Source organism: Citrus sinensis, chromosome 6 (assembly GCF_022201045.2).
Source record: "Citrus sinensis cultivar Valencia sweet orange chromosome 6, DVS_A1.0, whole genome shotgun sequence".
NCBI classification, from domain to species: Eukaryota; Viridiplantae; Streptophyta; class Magnoliopsida; order Sapindales; family Rutaceae; genus Citrus; species Citrus sinensis.
The window spans coordinates 25,220,820-25,242,039 of NC_068561.1; the positions used below are offsets into that span (position 1 = coordinate 25,220,820).

Here is a 21,220-nt window from a genome sequence, read left to right on the forward strand (position 1 = left end):
ATTTTAGAGAGCTGACATGTAATTAGTTCTTAACACATTTGATTAGAAGAGACTTAATACCACTGGGAATAATCAGAACATTTGAACAAGGAATTAATTACTTACGATGTGAGGGACCAGAAATCATCAGCCTTATTTTCATATGTATTATTGATTATGTTATTGCCGACTGGAATCAAAATGTAATTAGTGCTTGTGTGTCTAAAATTCGAGGTGGTTTTTTAGACACAGAAAGCATATAGTGAGGTTCCAGAAGTGAAGTTCTTGTTACCAAATCCGACAGTAACCTTGTACCCATTACCCATATAGATGCATCCATTGCTTACTGAAGCACCACCATAAATCGTTGCTCCAGTATGATACGACCACAAGATTTTTCCTGTCTTGACATCCATTGCATAGATTGGTCCTTGTCGGTATGTAGATCCGCCAAACAGGACACCATTGGCGACAGTAACTGGTCCGGGGGCAGTACCATTGCTAGGATCAGCTGTAGACCATAGGACATTTCCATTGCTAGCATCCATCGCCACCCATCCACCAGCAATAGTGGAGTTCTTGGATGGCTTGAGAGTGAAGTTTTTGTGTTGGCTGTTGGCAATGTTGGAGTAGATTCTTCTCTCATCTGTGGCCGCACCCCACATTGCCCCGCCACCTAGGCCTCCCGGTCCAGCCTCCTACAGTTGTAAGTCTTTTGTTTAGGCAAAAAAAAAAAATTGCAATACACAAACGCAAGACCTCATATCAAAACCGTTCTTCAAAGTGAGTCTGAACTTACAATAGACCAAATGAGGCTGCCATTATCACGATCTAGAGCCCAAGCAAAGCCGCTTTTCTGAACAGCAACAACAATATCATGCTTCACTTTATTTAGATACATGCTCAACATCATTGGCGCCTCTCCAAAATCAGCATCAGGGCTAGGTCCAGGTGGGCAATTTGGATTCAATTGCCAGTTACAGGCACCAAACCACACATCATATCCCCCCAACTGCTTATACCACACAATTTTTCCAGTGTCTAAATCAAGTGCCAGGAGAGAATTTGAGTGATTTTCAGGTTCGATACACTTGTCTGGACTTGTTGGTGTTGTTTGATTGTTTTCTTCTTGGCATTGGCGTATATGCAGTGGAACTGAATAGAGGTTCCCTGTGGCAATGTAAACATGGTTTCTAATGGGGTCAATTGACGGACTGCTTCCCCAAATGGCTGCTCCAGCATATTCGTTAAGCTTGCCAAAATTGTCCGGCAGCATGAAGGTTTGCCACAGGATCCTGCCGGTCTTGGCATCTAATTTGGCTAGACTGCCCTGGAAAGTGCAGCATAGCTCGAAGGTTAGGCCTTCTTCTATTGATGATGTTCCAACATAGTAAGCCCTGAGGCAAAGCCAGTAAATGCGAAATAATTAAAACCAAAATCTTGTACTTCATTGAATTTCTATTTTTGTCTTGAATCAATAATTTGTACATTCACGTGAATGTCTACACATTTTAAAATGTAGATTTGGACTATGTGGTGGGAACTAGCTATAATTTAATATTAAAATATATCTAAAATTCGTATCTTTAAACATTAATTTTGTATTTTGGATACAGCTGGACATGGAAATCAGGAACAATTCTGTATAGTTGAAGTTATCTTTGCATTGGCAAGACAACATGTAAGACAAAACACAATTTGAAGACCGATAATGTCCAGATCTAATAATCATATAAATATTACATATTAAAAGTCATGTTGTCCACAGGCCTGACAATTTCTATTAATATAAAGAATTTAGCTAATAAATCTTGAGACAAACAAAGACTGACATTATGTAATTGGCACAAGTTAAATATAATAAAATTTCCTGGGTCTGCTATCTGTGAACCACAAGATTTTACTTAGAAGTTATAAACTTCTTAAAAGGTTAACAATCTTTTAGACAAATGAACCACTTAACTTGAGACAGAAAATTTTCCTGGATATTTTCTCAAAGAAAGTTTGCTTTCTAAAATAGAGTATAGGTTGAGTGGCTGTATGTATGCAATGACTTCTAACTGCAACTGCGGAATCAAATCACTAAGCAAAAGTTAGTTCAGTTTCTGGGCTTTCATAGTTAAGCTGAAGCTTCGAATTGTTAATGAGGTATCTCTATGCTAAACATTAAAGGACAAACATTAAGAGTAAGCGAAAATGGCAAAAACTAACTCTTTGTAATAAGTTCCAGACATGGTTATAAAACTTCGTGCATGATCATCGAGCATGGTCTTCCAAACAAGCTTCCCATTTGATCTTCTCACAGCAACTACAACGGCAGGTCCCCAGAGTCCAAAAATAAGCAAATTTCCAGCAACTGTTGGTGTTGATCTTGACACTGTTGAGTTGACATTGAGAGTGAAACCAGGGTTGCTAATCCCTGTCAAGTTTTGTAAGTTCTGCTTCCAAATAAGAGATCCATCAGCTGCTTTAACTGCATAGAGGTAGCCATTCCAGCTTGGAAAGTAAAGGGTGTTGTTGAAAATTGCTGGAGTTACACTAATGTCACATCCTGCATAGAACTTCCACTTTAAATTTAGCTTGGAGACAGTTGCTGGACTGATCTTTTTCTCCTTGTTTGCATATCTCCTGTTGTATAAATCTCCTCCATGATTTACCCAATTTTGTTCAGTATTTTGTGTGTTGCCCTGCAAATATAGAGTCAAACATCAAAATTTATCCATGTTAATTGTGTCATGTGTAGTGAGTGTGCATGAGGGAGAGAATTTACAGCAGAATCTGTGGAAGTTGTGAAGGAGAGTAAACAGAAGATGCTTAGAGGAACGATAATATTATTGTTCTGGCGTTTAGGAAGCGCCATTGAAATGGGTCCTTGAAAATGCTTATTGCTGTAGGAGGCTTCTGTCAAGATGCTTAAAAAAAAATTTCATTTGGAGGGATTTAGTGGCTTTTTAACTTACTATTAATTTGACAGGCTACCACCTCCACGCAAGACAAACAAATTAATTTTTATTTATTAGAAGTAAATATGTATACCTTGATTAAATCAATACTGAATTTGTCTAAAAACAAAGCATATTCAATTGTCAACCGTTTGAAGATCTCTTAAAAATACTAGTAAGACGAGAAGGCATTTTAAACTTGTGAGCGTCTGCACCTACAAATGCGAATTTATCTATCTATAATTCAATACCAACACAGCTCATTAAATGTAACTTTTTTGCGCATTCTTTCATTCAAGGAGTTTCTATGTTGGTACATCATCTCTAGAAGAAGGCCTAAGCATTGCACTTTGTGCGGCCGCCTCTTGAAATTACATGTCAAATCTGATGCAGTCTTGCGGCAAACTTACATGCTGCCTGATAACAAAGGCAAGAGAGGAGCATACGCTGGAGCAGCAATCTGGGGAAGCAGCCCATCAATTGATACTCGCAGAAATCACATTTACATTGCCACTGGCAACTTATACTAGGCTCCTCACACGACAGAATGCCAGGAAAAACAAAATCATCAAACAGTATCCACTAGTCCTACTAATGAATGTGTAGAGCTTGAGAATCGTTCAGATTCAATCCTGGCATTGGACGTGGACACGGGCAAGATCCAATGGTACCATTAAGTTGGCGGCTACGGTGTATTCTTTATTGAATGTTTCAATCTTTCAACCCCTGGTTGCCCTCCTGGCCCTAACCCTCATGTTAATGGAACTTGGAAAGATATTATTGTTGCTGTGCCAAAAAGTGGATTTGCTTGGGCTCTTGATCGTGATAAAGGCAGTCTCATTTGAAATATATATATAGTCCTTATATTTTGAACTTGCTTCACTTGAATTAAATTTTTGACTACGTACCTGTTGCATCTGTACAAGCAAACAGGGAATAACTCCTACAATTTATATATACATCATCTTATTGAATTTGTAGGAGGCTGGAACTAGCGGCCCTGGCGGAAAGGGTATTTGGGGCGCAGTTACTGATGAAAAAAGGATCTATATCAATATTGCCAACTTTGAAGAAAAGAATTTCGTTCTCACCCAATCCAAGAAGAACACAAGCCGGTGGCTGAGTGTGCAATCGATGCTCGCGACGGCAAAATCCTATAGTCCGTACCAAATCCAAGTACTTTTACAGTTTATGGGCCTGTCGGTGTGGCTAATGATGTGGTTTTTGCTGGATCAACACATCCTGAAGGACCAATATATGCAATGGATGCCAAAACTGGTAAAAACCTGTGGTTATATGAAACTAGAGCTGCAGTTTATGGTGGGATGTCCGTGAGTGGTGGATGCATATATCTTAGTAATGGATATACAGTTAGTCTTTCATGCTGCCAGTCCTTCATCCACTGCTGGAACCTCACTCTTTTCGTTTTGTGTGTGACTGCTATGTCATATTTACAAACACAAAACGAATTGTGATCCACTGCCTTATAACATAGAACAATAAAGATATGCGTAAGTGTACTGTATGTTATTCGTGATGGCATTTTACTTGTTATTCGTGATGACATTTTACTTATTACTGAGAATAAATTTACATTATAAATTTGACTATCATGTGATAGCGTGTGGTCATTAATTAGCTGCCCTTGATGGTCCGTGTACGTTAGGCTTATAGAAATTTATATTAATTGTTACATGGGCTGTAACAAAAAACAGTCTTATATATCAAGTTACAATATAATATATGGGATCCATAAATTTAAACCAAAGAACTTTAATTTCACAGAAATTGCCTTCAACCAATTCAAAAGCAAATAAGGCAAAACCGTCAAAAGACCAAAGACTTGTCCGAAAAAGACCAAACTGTTTACATGTTCAATTTAACCCACAATTCTCTCTTTTTCTATATTTATAATCCCATATATATATATATATATATTCAGCAATCAAGTTCAAAGTAGCGTATATTTGTATGCTTGCTTATGTGATAAGTTTATAGACAGATCTGTCGCTGAATACTTGTTGGTTTTAGTTGTAGATTATTTTATTTATCAACATTTGAACGCCAATTCGTGTTAAGTTTTAAAGCTTAACAGATGTGTTTTTCTCTTTACTACACTCATTAGGCCTCTTAAACAAATAGTCTGGGCCTTACAGACCTCCAAGGCCCATATCTTCATCTTTAACAATTTTTACTCAATTCTACAATTCCAGAATCCTGAGTTCCAAAATCGACCTAAAATCTTTTGACCTTGATTAGTTTATGCTTTGTGTGTAAAAGTGTTGTTTTGAATAAGAATGATGGATTAAAAATGTATGGATGTTACTCATATGCCTTCACAGCATTATTATCTATTGAATTGAAAATTATATTAAAAAATGATAAATAAATGACAAATTAAGGGGATGACAACATTTATTATATACCTCGATAAATAAATAATTCTTGTTTGTTAAGTTTATGGATTGCAAATAGAAACCAAAAAAGACAAAAAAAAAATGGGGTTATTGATTGTTACAAAGGCTCACATGTTTCATTTACCAAGATTTATTGAGATTTAAAGATTTTTATAAATAACTATACAAAACTTCGCCTTGAGCAAGTCAAAAGCACTATAAGACATGTCCGAAAAAGACCAAGCAGTTCAGAAATCATATCTTTATTGGATAAACTCGTCATCATTTTCAATGGACGCCCATAATTCTCTTATTTACTATTTTTGTATTGCTGTATTCAGCAACCCTTATAAATAAATCCACCGCGACATGTTCCTATAGAGGCATCTGTTTCTGCAATAAAAATGGCGAGACTCTATTTGTCTTTGTGTTTTGTCGCTTTAGTTGCTATCGGGTTCATTGTTAATGGCTCTGTAGCTGATGAGGATAAGAAGAATGAATGTGACAAAAACAATTCTGAGGAGGTTAAATTTTATGAACTCAAGAAAGGAGATTTCTCCGTTAAGTTTACCAACTGGGGTGCCACTATTGTTTCTGTTTTTCTCCCTGACAAGGATGGTATGATTTGTTTCATTGTTTAATTTGTGGGGGGTTTTTGTCCATTTTTTTTAATTGATTGTCAAGTTTTGTTTTGGATTTTTACATTTTCTGAGTTTGTTTTATTTTTGTTGTTTTTCAGGTAAGGTAGATGACGTTGTACTTGGATATGATTCAGTCGATGATTACAAGGTAATTTTCTTTTCCCCCTCATTTTGGAGATACTTTTGAAAATCAGAAATTTTGCATTGGAGAGCCTATGGCCATAGCCCATATGTGACAAAAGAGTCTATAGCTAATTTTTCCTGTGTTATTTGTCCTATGCATCCATCATATATATATATTTTTATAGGGTAGTGATAACCTCCACTTTTAGTTTAATTTATTTTAATTACAGGATTATCTTTATTAAAAAATAATTATTTATCATTTTATCTTCTCTCACATCTCTCTCTCAAACATCAGCATCCCCGTCACCTATTTCTATTACCACCAAATTCACCATCACCGTCAATTAGAGGTTGTTCTTATGAATCTAAAGTGCTGTAATTGCATTAAGATAATGTATTCCATAACTGAAGAAACTTAACTTCAGTATCTTTGAATCAATAAAGAATGTAATCTGACTAATTTTTATTTTTATTTCTGTTCTCTGTTGGTTATAGCCATGAGATTAATTGATCATTGTAATTCACTTCACTTTTTCTCACTTATGCTTCTATTGCATCTCTCAGTTGAGTCTGAATCCCTCAATGCACCTTCTCAAGATCCTTACTAATGAGTATTTTACTTTAATTGATGCTATTTGAATCCAATTAGATGAACATTTTGGATATTAACTTTTTGACTTTGGATCGTGGGGTTATGGTTTTGCAATATCTAGATAACTGGGTAGTAGTTTTAATTATTATTGTTAGTAGATGTGATTTTTCTGGATCTAATTATTTTGTAATCTTAAATTGATTGTTTGATTTTTTTTTAATTAAAAACGTTGTGTTTTGTAATTTTAACTTGGTGGTAATGGTGATCACGAACTTAGAGCTAATGAAGATAAATGGTGGGGATGAAGATTATGCTTGACAGAGAAAATAATAATTATTTCTAATGAGGGTAATTTAAGAAATTAGTTAAGTAAATTGTAAAGTGAATGTTGATGAGATAAAATGAGTTTGATCAATTATCACTACTCTTTTTTAAAAGATATGATCAGCTGGGGACCTGAGCTTTTGGGCTTATCAACTTATTGTTTTATTCGAATGGTTTCTAATTCTTAATAATTTTCTCCTTGTAGACTTGTAAAGTCAGACTTTTCTTTGACGTTTGCATTATTGACTGTGATGCACTTGATTCTCAGTTTCCTTAAATAATGTATTAATTTTCTTCAATAGTCTGGTTGGGACTAAGACCATTTTGTTTGAATCTTTAAAGTCTAATGAAAGGACCATCCATCCTTCTCCTTTTGTGCTGCTTTTGCAATTTCCTACATTTTGATTCAGAGCTCCCCATAATTCCACGATTTTATGGTCTTAATATTTGTAACGATGAATTATCTTTTTGATCATTTTCTATTGGGAATATTTTGCAGAATGATACAACCTATTTCGGTTCTGTTGTTGGACGGGTTGCTAACAGAATCGGAGGCGCTCAATTTACTTTAGATGGAACCCATTATAAACTGGTTGCTAATGAAAAGTCAAACATGCTTCATGGTACGTTTCTTGTGTTCACTTGCATTATCTGGATTTTTTCCTGGTAAAAAAGAAAAATGAAGTTGCTTATTCTGTATTTTTAAGAGACAACTTATATTTCTTTAGTGATTTCTTATAGGTGGCCCGAAAGGCTTTAGTGATGTAATCTGGAAAGTAAAGACCTACGAGAATGAAGGTCCTACTCCTAAGATTGTCTTCTCCTATCATAGCACTGATGGTGAAGAAGGTCAGTGTAATTTAATTTTGATTTTTATCAGTGTAATTTAATTTTGATTTTGATTTTTTCAAATTTTTGCTCTAAAATACGTTATGAATGTGGTAGAATGATATGTTTTCATTTGGGTTGGGTGACTTTTGAACATTCATATATCTGCAACTTTTTGTAGGATTCCCTGGTGATCTCGATGTCACTGTGAGTTACTCTCTCACCGGCGAGAAGGAACTAAGTGTAAAAATGAAAGCCAAGGCTAGAAACAAGGCTACTCCAGTAAATCTGGCTCAACACTCATACTGGAACCTAGGTGGTCACAACAGTGGCGATATCCTTTCTCAAGAAGTCCAGATTTTTGCTTCCAGCTATACACCTGTTGATGACCAGCTAATTCCCACCGGGAAGATTGAGACCGTTGAAGGAACTCCCTATGATTTCCTCCAGCCTCACGCAATTGGCAGTAGCATCGACAAGCTTCCTGTTGGCTATGACATTAACTATGTGCTTGATAAGGATGATTCCAGCAAAAAAATGAGGAAGGTAGCAATCGTGCACGATAAGAAGTCAGGAAGAGTGATGGAGCTGTTGGCAGATCAACCTGGTGTGCAATATTACACTGGTGGCCAAATTAAGGAAGTGAGGGGGAAAGGTGGCTTCGTGTATAAGAAACATGCAGGGCTGTGTCTGGAGACTCAAGCCTTCCCCGATTCAGTAAATCACCCTAATTTTCCTAATACCATTGTGTATCCTGGAGAGAAATACAAGCATCATATGCTGTATAAATTTTCCACCAAGTCATAGATGATGTTTCATAATCAAGCCTTTCATTGCCAAACCGGGATGTCACCTGTTTTGTGTTGCTATCCACAATAGGTTAATACTTTATTCTTAATGGTCTACAATTTCAGATTCTGTAAAAAGACAAAATCAAGCTCCAAATTAAAATAATCAATAAATTTATGGCAAGGGATTCTAAGCTCTTGTTGCCATCAACATTTGTTCTAGTTTCCTTTTACCATATCATTCACTCGTTTTCTGTCCTTCCTGAGCTCTCTTTCCTGAATTTTCCAGCTGTAACCTTACAGCGCACCAAATTTTTCGTCACCTGAAACGAAAAAGTAGCTGTATTATATAAGACTGAGCGCATTTTTCCAAAACAGATTCTTTCAATTTGTAGGTGCACGATGCTAATTGCATGCAATACTTAATATAAGTCATTACTTTCATGGTTGAATCGAGAGGAAAAAGAAAAAGTCAACTGATCCCGTAATCATATTTGCCTGCCTAACACGATCAATAATAATTCTGTCCTGTCATATGAATGGAAGTTTGACCATGTGACCACTTGACATAAGCTTTGGACGGTCGATTTTATCGATAATCCTTATGAGTTTTACATATTCTCATAATCCAATCAAGTTGCATACATAAAACAATTGTAGATTCCATATTAAAACAGCACGAGGGTCCATGAAATGGACAAGGAGGAACCTTGACATAATGCGCTGCCTTTATCAAGTCTTAACAATCGATCGGCTAAAAGCATAATAAAATGTCTAGAAAAAGACTAAATTGCCGCATGTGCAATGATTTTTAGGCAACTCTCTTTCTCTCTCTCTCCCCAAAAGTCTTTCCTTTGCTATATATACAAGATCGTAGTCAGCAGCCCATGTGAGAAGACCAAAGTGGTTTCATCTTTTTGTGTAAGGAAAATAAAAAATGAGGAGTTCTCTGGTGCTGTGTTTTGTCGTGTTAGTTGCTTTTGGGTTTGTTGTTCATGGTTCTGTAGCTAGTAATGCCGTTGGAGTTTATGATCTCAAGAAGGGAAATTTCTCTGTGAAGCTCACTAACTGGGGTGCCACTCTTATTTCTGTTGTTCTTCCCGACAAGAATGGTATGTCTCTTCACTGTCTCTCTGTTTTTGACATTTAAATTCTGATGAATTATTTGCTTTTGGCTGTGAATCTTGTCTTATCCATTGCTTTTGTATTGATCATTCAGGAAAGCTGATTGATGTTGCCCTTGGATATGATTCAGTCAATGACTACAAGGTGATTTTTTCTCTTTTAAGTTTGTTTTTTTTTCTTCGTTGTTTTTGTTGCTTGTGAAAGGAAATAAATATTGCCTGCTCTCTTTCTTACTTCTTTCTCACACACAAAAAGCTGCTGGTATACAATACTCCACCCGTGTAATTGTAATCTCCAGGCAGCCACACAACATATCAAACAGGTCCCATCAGCTATTGTAGCTGAGCATTGGGTTTATCAACCTATTGTTTTATTCAAATAGTGTTCTGAACTCTGCATTTGTATCTTCTACAGTAGAAGTTCTACTGTTTTTTTGGGGGTAAGATTGATTTGGGTTTTTTTTGTATCTGCTGTGTTTCAGCATAATTTTGAGAGCACAACAGCTGAAGTGTGACACCGTTAGTAATAAAAAGTTGCATCACATCAATCTCAAAACAAAACCTCAATTAGATGATATGGCAGAATCAACATTAGTAAAAGTCGGATTTTTAATTTTTAACATGGTGTTTTTATTTTTTAATTTTTAAATAAAAGACAGGTTGTTGGGGAAACCCAATTAGCAATTACGGATGTGTTTAGAAGTGAGGTGCTGTAATTTTTAAACTGTAGTTGCTGTGTAATAAAAACTACAGTTGTAGAGTTAAAGTTAAGAAAAAAAATTTGTTAAATTATCAAAACTCAACTACAAGTATTACCAAATACCTTAATAACTGAGCTTTAACAGTTCAGCTACCTCACCACACTCCCAAACAGGCTATAAATCATATAATATACTTCGTTAAAAGGCTCTTTTATTTATGTGAACCGGCTCCATATAAAGCTTTTTTCAAAGGTAGAATGGTAGTTCTGAGGGCAAGTACAGCTAAGAAAAGGGGAAAAAAAGCTAATTTTATTAACTTTTCTGTGAAGACTTTCAAAAATGTAGCACAGTCTTTTAGGCCGACAATTAGTAATAGTTGGTCAATTGTATTAGCCAAAGTCCTTAGTTTTGGAATTAGTGATTCAATTGCTTGAAGATATACATGTGGCTTACAAGTTGGCCATTTAAAAACTGATTGATCACGATAGGCAATAAGCTGAAGAGATGGTGATCTAGAGCCTTGTGTTGCCTTTTACATTTCTTCTCATTGACTTGAAATGTCAAATGTTGGCTTTGAAATTTTCAATTATTTAATGCGATATATGATTCATCATAACCTTAAACTTTCTTAATATAATATATGAATGCCACGTGATATGGAAACGCTTACCTGTTTGAATCTTTCTTAATGTCACTCAGAGACAGCTGGCTATCGTGAAAAATATTGCATTATTGACTAACAAATGGTCTACATTGGCTGGCTAGTTCAGTGAAATGTTCTCCTATCTCTTGCTTTATGGTTAAGTTTATTCTTAGAAAATTTTACCTATCAATCCAAGAGAAGATAGAGTTTTCTTCATCTCCTGGTTTTATTGGGACTAAGACCATGGCTGCTGTCAAATTGTTTGATTAAAAAGGTTCATCCGTCAGATGTGGCATCTGTTGTTCCTGCACATTGTCTAGCACTTGACTTTGCAGCATACAAGAAGTTTTACTATCTTTTCAATGTTTTACAAAGAAAATTTTGCACGTTCATGTAGAATGATTCATCTTACATTGGAGCAACTGTTGGACGGGTTGCTAATAGAATCGGAGGTGCCCAATTTACCTTGGACGGAATCCATTATAAGCTAGTTGCCAATGAAGGCAAAAACATGCTTCACGGTACAATTCTGCTTCTTTCAAGTATTTTCTCATTAAAAAATGACAAAATTGGAAAAAAAAAATCATTCAATTGAATTCCTCATATGAATATTAGGTGGCAAAATAGGCTTTAGTGATGTTGTTTGGAAAGTCGAGAAGTATCAGAATGAAGGCCATGCTCCTCACATTATCTTTGCCTACCGCAGCTATGATGGCGAACAAGGTTGGTATACGTATATTTTTTTCATTTCTTTTATCATTACCTTTCATCTTGGTGTATGATTTGTTGTTAACGTTCATATTTCTCCAATCTTTCACAGGATTCCCTGGGGATCTCTCTGTCACTGTGGGCTACACTCTTGTTGGAGACAAGCAGCTGAGAGTAACAATGAAAGCCAAAGCTCTAAACAAAGCTACTCCGGTAAATCTAGCACAACACACATACTGGAATCTAGGTGGACACAACAGTGGTGATATCCTGTCCGAAGAAATCCAGATTTTTGCTTCTTACTTCACTCCAGTAGATAGCCAATTGATTCCCACCGGACACATTGTGTCTGTGAAAGGAACTCCCTATGATTTCCTCAAGCCTCACATCGTTGGCAGCAGAATCGACAAGCTTCCTCATGGTTATGACATTAACTATGTGCTTGAAGCCGGCTCTGGAAACAAAATGAAGAAGGTAGCAGTTGTACACGATAAGAAATCCGGAATAGTGATGAAGCTGACGACGAATCAACCTGGTGTGCAGTTTTACACGGCTAACTCTTTGAAGAATGTGAAGGGAAAAGGTGGTTTTGTGTATCAACCTCATGCGGCACTTTGCCTTGAGACTCAAGCTTTCCCTGATTCAGTGAATCACCCCAACTTTCCTTCAACTATAGTAAATCCAGGGGAGACTTACAAGCATCATATGGTGTTTAAGTTTTCAACTTCTGCTCCACATTATTAGTCGTTGAAGATGTTTCAGTAGCAAGTCTTGTTATGACAAATAAAAGGTGTACCATTGACAGTATGAGGGACAACAGTTCTTCAATGTTCGTTATTTGAACAAGGCTTGAACAATAAAAATAAATTTACAGATGGGAAAATTGAGCACCTATAACATTATTATTGTTCATATCTGTTCTGTTTTCTCTTTGCAGTAATCCATCATAGGCTGCTTTCCAAGTTGGTCATTTTCGCTTTTGTTAGAACATTTGCATTGGTTATTAGTCGATCATCACTATTTCATTTCACCCTGTTAAACAAATTCACAAGCTGATTAGGTTGATCCATATCAATTGGTTCTTACCACGTCCACCCAGTTGATAGTTTGTGATTGTTTGGGGTTTAGATTACCCAAGTACTGCAGAGTTTTAAGTGGATCCAAATATTTGTAGCCCAACCGTGACAAATATATAATACTAAGTACATCCACCAAATCCAATCTTCGTACGAATTGATGGACAAGACCAAAAATTTAACGAAGCCCACTTGAGAGGATCCCAAATCCAAATCTTTCCACAATTACATCGACAGCAAGTTGCAGAAGTCAAAGACATGGCTCTGCTGCTGTCGTCTTCATTTGTAAGCTCCACACAGCTTCCTTTCTCCACTTTCAACACAGGTTCTTTCAATTTATACACGCACGTATGTCCCTTTTACAATAATGCCCACCCGCCGTGCACAGTAAAATTATAAACTTGCAATACTGATTCTTGTTACTGATTTTGCAGATAAATGGAATACTGGCAGAGTTAACAAAAACAGTTACTGTTTTACAATGTGTTCTGTTTCTAACTCATCATCTTCTAAACCGAAGAGGGTGTGGATATGGACGGAGAGCAAGCAAGTGATGACTGCTGCAGTTGAGAGAGGATGGAACACTTTTGTTTTCTTGTCTGAAAATCAACAACTTGCAATAGATTGGTCAAGTTAAGTGAATTCCCATTTTAGAATTTGTTCTAATTAATAAAAAAACAAACGAAAGTTTTAATTTTTAATTTTTTAAATGTGGAATTTGTGTGCTTATACAGCAATTGCGTTGTTAGATCCTCTGTTCATTAAAGAGGGTGAGGTTTATGATAGTGGAGACAGAAGGGTTGGCTCCATTATTGAGGTTTCAACTCCACAAGAGTTACAGCAGCTTCAACCGGCAGATGGGCAAGCCGAAAATATTGTCATTGATTTGCCGGACTGGCAGGTATGCTAATTTTCTTGTTTGTTTTGTATTGGTTAAATCAATTTGATGTGAGACAATTAGATTTTAGATTATGATATTGAGGTTGGATGAGGAGTGTTGACAATGAGATCACTATGCATTACATCACTGGGATTTAGGCCCTTTTGTAGAGGTTTCCTGCTCAGTTGGGACCTGGTTTTGTGCTTGTTAGGTTATACCTGCTGAAAATATTGTTGCATCATTTCAAGGCAGTGGCAAAACAGTGTTTGCCATCTCAAAGACTCCTTCTGAAGCACAAATTTTTCTTGAGGTACCTCTTTATAATCTCCATTCAACCAGAAAATGAAATTTTGGTTTCAAACTCAATAGTTTTTTAATTCATCAATCATTTGTGTATCCAGGCCTTGGAGCAAGGTCTGGGTGGAATCGTTCTGAAAGTTGAGGATGTTAAAGCTGTTCTTGCGCTCAAGGTAATTTGTTTTTGGGCTGGACTTCCTGGGCAGTGAGGCATTGGCCCTTACCCTTTTTACAATTATCAGGAATATTTTGATGGAAGAAATGAAGTAAGCAATCTCCTTAGCTTGATGAAAGCCACTGTAACTCGAGTTGATGTAGCTGGAATGGGTGACCGAGTTTGTGTGGACCTTTGTAGCCTTATGAGACCTGGTGAAGGACTCCTAGTACACTTCTAGCCTCTCTTCTGCAATTCTGTGGCTGTTGTTGTCTATTCTTTATCTGATTGTACAAGTATTGTTTTATAGGTTGGATCCTTTGCTAGAGGACTATTCCTCGTTCATTCAGAATGCTTGGAGTCAAATTACATTGCCAGCAGGCCTTTTCGAGTTAATGCGGTTAGTTTTAATGCTCTTAGTTTTGCATAATTATTGTGACAGATGAATGGTCATCTCATGCTACTTACAGTAATTGTATTGGTAGTTTTCAATTTTCCCTTTTTTATTCGGGAAGTGGAGACATATGACGGTACACAAGCAGCTTTTTATATTAGGAGAATATATAGGAATACTTTTCTTCTATATGAATAATAAGAAGCATCTTTTGAGGGGAAAAAGAAAAACTTATTGTTTTTACATGAACACTATGGTAGTTTCTGTGACCAGTGGTTTTTGTTATTCTGTGCTACATTTATCCAACTTTTATCACCTATTTACTTTGGTAATTGGCAGGGGCCAGTGCATGCCTATGTACTTGTCCCAGGAGGAAAGACTTGCTATCTTTCAGAGTTGAAATCAGGCAAAGAGGTGATTGTGGTTGATCAAAAAGGGCGGCAGCGAACGGCAGTAGTTGGCCGTGTGAAGATAGAGTCTAGACCTCTTATACTTGTAGAGGCAAAGGTTTGTCTTGCATACCATTGTTAAATAAGTTTTAGTAAGGTCTTAAGCAAATTTATCTGTGGGTCAAGTTCTAAGTGTGCAATCAGTTATCACACCGAACTTTTTCAATTTGACAAATCCATTGAAATCTCTAATAGGCACTTGCTCTAGCGGGGCATAGCGAGCCATCTCTTTTTCTCTGGTTTCTAGTCTGCACGAGCTCATCTCTAATTCCTTCCAGCATTGCAGTCAATGGATAAATTTTTATTTTTATTTTTTTAATATCACGGAATAATTCTGCTGATGCAGACTAATTCAGGTGATCAAACTCTTTACGGCATCATCCTACAGAATGCAGAAACAGTAGCCTTGGTTAGTCCCTGCAAAGGTATACCATTTATTCTAGTTGTCATTTTTGGCTTCTGGAAGTTCTGGGTTTAGTCTTTGTTTCCTTCATCTCATGAACCTTGCTGACTTATCTTCTACAGGAACTGGAGAGCAGGAAAAAGCAATCCCTGTGACATCACTGAAAGTTGGCGATGAAGTATTGCTAAGAGTACAAGGAGCAGCCCGGCATACTGGAATAGAAATTCAAGAATTCATTGTTGAGAATTGAAGGAGAAAGATGACATATTTCTGCAGCGAAATTTGTTCCAGACATTTTTGAATATGATGGAAAAGAAGATTGTTGTCACTTTCAAAGCCTTGAATCTGCATCTGAAGGTTACAAACAAATGGATGATTGGATGTTATCATGCAAATGCAACTGTGAGGACTTTACTTCATATTAAGTGAAATGTGTCTCCAATCAATTTTCTACCATTACTTTTTTATTCCTTGAAATGACTTGTGTACCTTGCCCAAGAATTCGTCTATATTGAAGAATACATTGGGACTTATTTGTTCCCTAGAAATGAGAAAAAAGCTAACTGTTCATCTTATTATACAACAAATAACCGCAATGAATTCGGCACCATTTAACAAATTAAACATCATATTATACGGCCATACGACATCCGAAATTGTTTCAAGAAAACCAATCTTAAAAGACTCGTATTCTTGAGAAAAAATCTTATTTTCTCCGTTTATTTTCTGATCTTATCAGTTGGAAAATCATAAACAATACGGGTTATTTCCCTTTTGCACGAAACAGTATAATGTGATCGCATGATCTCATTATTAAACTCTTATATTGACTATTTGTTTCATTGGCCGCACTCTTAATCATTGATCGATTGATTAGTACATCTTATTGAGTCTTGATCCTGGATTATTCTTGTGTTAATATTATAATGGATTGAAATAAAATCTTTTCATTTGTTTAACAAAGTCTTGAAGCCTCATGGGCCATGATTTAATTTCATTCTCTGTTGATCATTATGCTCAACAAGATAGTTGAATATAGTGGTGTTGACTTGACTTACAAGTCTTCTCAAAGGGGGAAAAAGGAGGAAAAAAAAAAAGGACTTGACTCACAAGTTGAGATTGACGAAGATGGCAAGATGGTGCTAGGAAATTTAATGAAGATAGAAAATATTAAAATCAATAAAAACCTTAGGCTCTCCCTGGGGAACCCCAATTGATTTGGCTCTTGGGTTTAAGTCTTTGTAAAAACCTGCTGCAGTTAAATCACATTCAGCCAAAACATATTAAACATGGTACTGGGATTCTCTGTTGCTCGAGTGCTGTTCATTTGGGCTACAGTTTTTATATGCCAAGTTGATGTTATTACTGATACATTTGTCACAGCATCTATAGTACCCATACGGTTAGAAAGGGAAGCCCTTCTTAACACTGGTTGGTGGAACAACAGCAGGGAGAAGGCCAGCAATCATTCAGATCATTGCAAGTGGGCTGGCATCGTTTGCAATTTAAATGGAAGCATAATCAGGATAAGCTTATCCGGCGTTAATGGCATCAGAGGAAAGCTTGACCAATTCAACTTCTCCTGCTTTCCGAACCTGGAAAGTTTCAGAATTTGGTACTCTAATATTTCTGGAAACATTCCATCAGAAATTGGTGCTCTATCAAAACTCCAAATCCTTGACTTGTCTCACAATAATCTTACAGGTAAGCTTCCAAATTTTGCTACAGATTGCCAGGGAATCTTTCTTATTGATACCGATCCTTATTCATTGTACACATCACAGGTACTATCCCTTCAAAACTTGGGAATTTGAATAACCTTGTTGAGCTGTATCTTAGCCGTAGCAACCTCAATGGACCTATCCCTTCAACTCTTGGTCATTTGACCAGGTTGAGTATTTTGGATTTGTCTTCTAACAGCCTTGTAGGTCCGATCCCTTTCACTCTAGGTCATTTAACCCAGCTTACTACTTTGAAATTGTTCTCAAACCAAATCAATGGATGCATTCCATTAGATTTCGGGAATTTGAGGCATCTCAAAGAAGTAGACCTGTCTGGGAACAAACTTAATGGTCCAATTGCATCAACAATAGGTGATTTAACCAACTTGAATTCTCTGGACCTTTCTTCAAACCAACTTAGTGGTCCGCTGCCTCAAGAAATTGGATATCTCGAGAATCTTGTATATTTGTCTTTGAACGTGAACAATCTAACCGGTCCCATCCCATCAACTCTTGGTCGTTTAACCAGTTTGAGTGACTTGGACTTGTCTCACAACAGTCTTTTTGGTCCAATCCCTCCCACTCTAAGTCATTTAACAAGGCTTACAACGTTGAAATTGTTCTCAAACCAAATCAATGGCTCTATTCCATTAGGAATCGGGAATTTGGAGAATCTTGAACGTGTTGACATGTCCAGCAACAAACTTGAAGGTCCAATTCCACTAACCATTGGAGATTTAACCAACTTGATATATCTGGACCTTTCCTTGAATCAACTCTCGGGACCTATTCCTTCAACATTCGGTCATTTGACCCTGCTGAAATTTTTGAATCTTAATTCTAACAAACTCAATGGCTCCATCCCTTCAGAACTCATGAATTGCTTTAGCTTGCAGAGCTTGATATTGAGCAACAACAGTTTAACTGGAAGAATTCCATCAGAGATACGCAACCTTAGTTATCTGCATGAACTTGATTTAAGCCTTAACTTCATTAGTGGCATGACACCTCCCCAACATTTTAAACAGAAGCACTCCATCAGAGATCGGTTGGTTACAGTTGTTCTTCCTATTATTGCATTCCTCACCTTAATTTTTGGCATCTTGTTTCTTATTAGACAAAAGGGCATGAAATCTAAGCCAGAGACAAAACAAAGCAGGCGCGGTGATGAGTTCTCCATATGGAATTTTGATGGTAGAATTGTATTTGAAGACATAATTAAGGCAACAGAAGATTTTGACATGAAATATTGCATTGGAACCGGAGGTTTTAGCACCATTTACAGACAAAACTGCCTAGTGGAAAAGTAGTTGCTTTAAAGAAGCTTCATCATTTAGTATCTGAGCAGTCAGCTTTCCTCGAGACTTTCCAAAATGAAGCTCGTATATTATCTGGAATAAAACATCGAAATATTGTGAAGCTTTATGGTTTTTGTCTGCACAAAAAGTGCATGTTTTTTATTTATGAGTACATGAAGAGGGGAAGCTTATTCCGCATTCTACGCAACAACGAGAAAGCTGTACAGTTGGATTGGAATAAGCGGGTGAATATAGTGAAGAGTGTGGCACAAGCTTTTTCGTACTTGCATAATGACTGCGGACCATCCATTATTCATCGAGACATATCAAGCAACAATATTCTACTCAACTCAGAACTTGAAGCATTTGTTGCTGACTTTGGCATTGCTAGACTTATGTATTCTGACTCATCCAATCAAACTCTATTAGCAGGCACGTATGGGTACATTGCTCCAGGTGAACCATAACTTGTCCTTCTCATGATTCCTTGTAATTGTTACTTGAATTGCAGTTATAACCAATAACACAAATCTTGAATGGCTAGCAAATTTAGAGAAACATGGTCAAATGTTCTTATTATGTATGTGTGCAAAGCTAAATTACAAAGGCTTCTAATTTCTTGTAGAACTTGCATACACCATGGAGGTGACAGAGAAATGCGACGTCTATAGCTTCGGAGTGGTGGCACTAGAAGTACTAATGGGAAGGCATCCAGGAGACCTCCTTTCATTGTCATCATCACCTGATCAAAATATAAAGCTAATTGATGTTTTAGACCCTCGTCTCCCACCTCCAGTAGATCAAATGGTTATGCACGATATCATTCTTGTTTCAACAGTAGCATTTGCATGCTTGTGTTCCGAACCAAAGTCTCGACCTACAATGAAAGTCGTGTCTAAAGAATTTGCTGCTTGCAAGACACTAAAGTGGACACCTTTTCATGAAATTTCAATTTCGGAACTTCGGAACTAAGAAATGGTTTTGGTTGAAGAATGTGATAGCTAATTACGTATCGTTTTTCAATTGTGGCTTTGTTTTGTTCTGAATTATGCAAAAGCTAATTAATAAATGGCCCTGAGTCTTGCAATCAAATTGTGTGTATGCAGTGTTATTGATCAGATCTATATTGTCGTTTGATTATATCCTTGGTTTGAGCTATGGCTGCTTCTTGCTTGAAATTCTTATGTGGCATTCGCATATTAAACAATTATTTGACGAATTGTCTCAGTTAGTATTAACTGCCTTAATGCAATCCCTTCATACATTGTGGTTGTATACAAACAGAGCTGCAAACTGCATCATTGATCTCCAGCAGAAGTTGTGCTCTCAGAGAGTTCACTGTACTATATCGGAACCCTCGTTCATTTAAATTGAGAATCCCACTTAGTCCGTGTACCATTTAGTCAAATACGCGTAATATGCCCCAAAATTTTGTGAACACGTTGGTTACGTCGTTGGATGAACTTCAAAAAGAAGAAATGGCCGGAGACCTTGACTTTGACCTTATAATTACGTGGCACTGAATGACTGCACAGCTGGCCATGATGATTAATCTGTGATTTTACAGGTTATTTTTCCTGGAAACCGCACGAGGAGTAGTAGTGTTTCCTACTAATGATATATAAACTTCATTATAAATGCTTAGCAAGTTGCTAAAGATAGCTGATTCAGCTAGAATATGGAGTTGCTATCCTCCAATTTAAAGACAAAAGTGACATGTGCAACCCTTTTCAAATAATCATTGTTGCAGAATCTGTATTATCACCCATGGAGTTAGAAAGAGAAGCTCTTCTCAACAGCGGTTTGTGGCGCAATACAATTGCCAACAATAGTTCCGAATCTGATCACTGCAAGTGGGATGATGTAATTTTCAATACTAAAGGAGCATCACTTAGATATACGTAATTAATAAGAAAATAAGTGGGGAGCTAAGCCGACTCAACTTTTCTTTCTTTCCTAACCTGGAAATTCTCAATCTTGGCTACGGCTGTCTCACAGGTGAGCTATACCAATAATAACTTCATTGGCTATCCATTGGATCCCTTAATTAAAAAGATAGCTATTTTTAAATTTTTTTGAAATCTTTTTCTTCGATTTCGATACAATACGTACAATTCCTTCAGACATTGGGAGTTTCCCTGAAGGAGCTGAATCTTGCAGCGAACAAGCTCGATGGTTCAATCCCTTCAACAACAGGTACATTAAACAACCTAATACGCCTATATCTTTATCAGAACAAGCTTAGTGGTCAACTACCTCAGGAAATTTGTAATGCGAAGAATTTGATTGGAATTAGATATGGGGCATAACAACCTTACTGGACCTATTCATTCCACTCCTTTTCTTTTAACCAAGCTGACGTACGTAAACCATCAATTTAATCGACTTTCTGGCCAAATACCAATGACGATTGGAGGCCTTTCCAAACTTAGTGGTTCAGTTCCATCAGAGATAGGCAATTGCTCCGGGTTGCTGAATGTAACCTTGAGCAACAACAGTTTAGACGGAACCATTCCTCTAGAGATGGGTAAGATTATATTCTTAGAATACTTGGATCTTTCCTATAATAACATTCCTGGTACAGTCCCTGAATTTATTAATAGAATAATGCCCGCAGACTTAGTACATAATAATTTGGAGGAAGAAACTCCTACTACTTTTGGATATTCATCCCCTGCGCCTGCACCTGTCACTGTCCAAGGTACCGATGATTAATTTCAGTATTTCTCCTACACCATCACCTGCATCTCCACAAC

At 36.9% G+C, this 21,220-nt stretch overlaps 4 protein-coding genes and 1 pseudogene across 6 annotated transcripts; 4 read left to right on the top strand and 1 right to left on the bottom strand.

Annotated features, from left to right (window-relative positions):
* Positions 1-79: 79 nt before the first annotated feature.
* Positions 80-2,877, bottom strand: LOC107177585 (uncharacterized). The gene is made up of 4 exons (XM_015531590.3): positions 2,750-2,877; positions 2,191-2,666; positions 779-1,376; positions 80-677 (listed from the first exon to the last, which is right to left on the bottom strand). The coding sequence occupies exons 1-4, from the start codon at positions 2,837-2,839 to the stop codon at positions 222-224; spliced, it is 1,620 nt and encodes a 539-aa protein (XP_015387076.1). The 5' UTR covers positions 2,840-2,877; the 3' UTR covers positions 80-221.
* A 2,658-nt stretch (positions 2,878-5,535) lies between these two features.
* LOC102625637 (uncharacterized) lies at positions 5,536-8,827 on the top strand. Its single transcript, XM_006482492.4, has 5 exons — positions 5,536-5,935; positions 6,057-6,106; positions 7,500-7,623; positions 7,742-7,849; positions 8,010-8,827. Exons 1-5 carry the CDS (start codon positions 5,722-5,724, stop codon positions 8,633-8,635), a joined length of 1,122 nt encoding a protein of 373 aa, XP_006482555.1. The 5' UTR covers positions 5,536-5,721; the 3' UTR covers positions 8,636-8,827.
* A 585-nt stretch (positions 8,828-9,412) lies between these two features.
* Positions 9,413-12,667, top strand: LOC102625926 (uncharacterized). The gene is made up of 5 exons (XM_006482493.4): positions 9,413-9,728; positions 9,836-9,885; positions 11,482-11,605; positions 11,700-11,807; positions 11,905-12,667. Exons 1-5 carry the CDS (start codon positions 9,554-9,556, stop codon positions 12,534-12,536), a joined length of 1,089 nt encoding a protein of 362 aa, XP_006482556.1. The 5' UTR covers positions 9,413-9,553; the 3' UTR covers positions 12,537-12,667.
* Positions 12,668-13,020: 353 nt separating this feature from the next.
* On the top strand, positions 13,021-15,985 carry LOC102626217 (hypothetical protein). 3 transcript variants are annotated; one of them, XM_052443246.1, is made up of 10 exons: positions 13,021-13,153; positions 13,303-13,500; positions 13,603-13,769; positions 13,960-14,058; positions 14,150-14,218; positions 14,288-14,428; positions 14,510-14,599; positions 14,933-15,100; positions 15,389-15,467; positions 15,568-15,985. In XM_052443246.1, exons 2-10 carry the CDS (start codon positions 13,350-13,352, stop codon positions 15,693-15,695), a joined length of 1,092 nt encoding a protein of 363 aa, XP_052299206.1. In that variant the 5' UTR covers positions 13,021-13,153; positions 13,303-13,349; the 3' UTR covers positions 15,696-15,985. The 3 variants fall into 3 exon arrangements, with proteins under 3 accessions (XP_052299206.1, XP_006482557.1, XP_024955675.1); XM_006482494.4 differs by having other exon boundaries at positions 13,030-13,193; XM_025099907.2 differs by having other exon boundaries at positions 13,030-13,193; positions 15,399-15,467.
* A 156-nt stretch (positions 15,986-16,141) lies between these two features.
* LOC102626906 (MDIS1-interacting receptor like kinase 2-like) lies at positions 16,142-19,702 on the top strand (annotated as a pseudogene).
* Positions 19,703-21,220: the final 1,518 nt, after the last annotated feature.

Excerpts from the sequence above, each read along its gene's own strand:
- LOC107177585 (XM_015531590.3), bottom strand. The coding sequence starts at position 2,839 with ATGGCGCTTCCTAAACGCCAGAACAATAATATTATCGTTCCTCTAAGC. Across the intron at positions 2,667-2,749 it reads CAACTTCCACAGATTCTGCT|GGCAACACACAAAATACTGA; the intron begins GTAAATTCTCTC and ends CTATATTTGCAG. Across the intron at positions 1,377-2,190 it reads TCTGGAACTTATTACAAAGA|GGCTTACTATGTTGGAACAT; the intron begins GTTAGTTTTTGC and ends GCTTTGCCTCAG.
- LOC102625637 (XM_006482492.4), top strand. The coding sequence starts at position 5,722 with ATGGCGAGACTCTATTTGTCTTTGTGTTTTGTCGCTTTAGTTGCTATC. Across the intron at positions 7,624-7,741 it reads AAAGTCAAACATGCTTCATG|GTGGCCCGAAAGGCTTTAGT; the intron begins GTACGTTTCTTG and ends GATTTCTTATAG. Across the intron at positions 7,850-8,009 it reads TAGCACTGATGGTGAAGAAG|GATTCCCTGGTGATCTCGAT; the intron begins GTCAGTGTAATT and ends AACTTTTTGTAG.
- LOC102625926 (XM_006482493.4), top strand. The coding sequence starts at position 9,554 with ATGAGGAGTTCTCTGGTGCTGTGTTTTGTCGTGTTAGTTGCTTTTGGG. Across the intron at positions 9,729-9,835 it reads TGTTCTTCCCGACAAGAATG|GAAAGCTGATTGATGTTGCC; the intron begins GTATGTCTCTTC and ends TTGATCATTCAG. Across the intron at positions 11,808-11,904 it reads CAGCTATGATGGCGAACAAG|GATTCCCTGGGGATCTCTCT; the intron begins GTTGGTATACGT and ends AATCTTTCACAG.
- LOC102626217 (XM_006482494.4), top strand. The coding sequence starts at position 13,127 with ATGGCTCTGCTGCTGTCGTCTTCATTTGTAAGCTCCACACAGCTTCCT. Across the intron at positions 14,059-14,149 it reads AAGCACAAATTTTTCTTGAG|GCCTTGGAGCAAGGTCTGGG; the intron begins GTACCTCTTTAT and ends TTGTGTATCCAG. Across the intron at positions 15,468-15,567 it reads CTTGGTTAGTCCCTGCAAAG|GAACTGGAGAGCAGGAAAAA; the intron begins GTATACCATTTA and ends TATCTTCTACAG.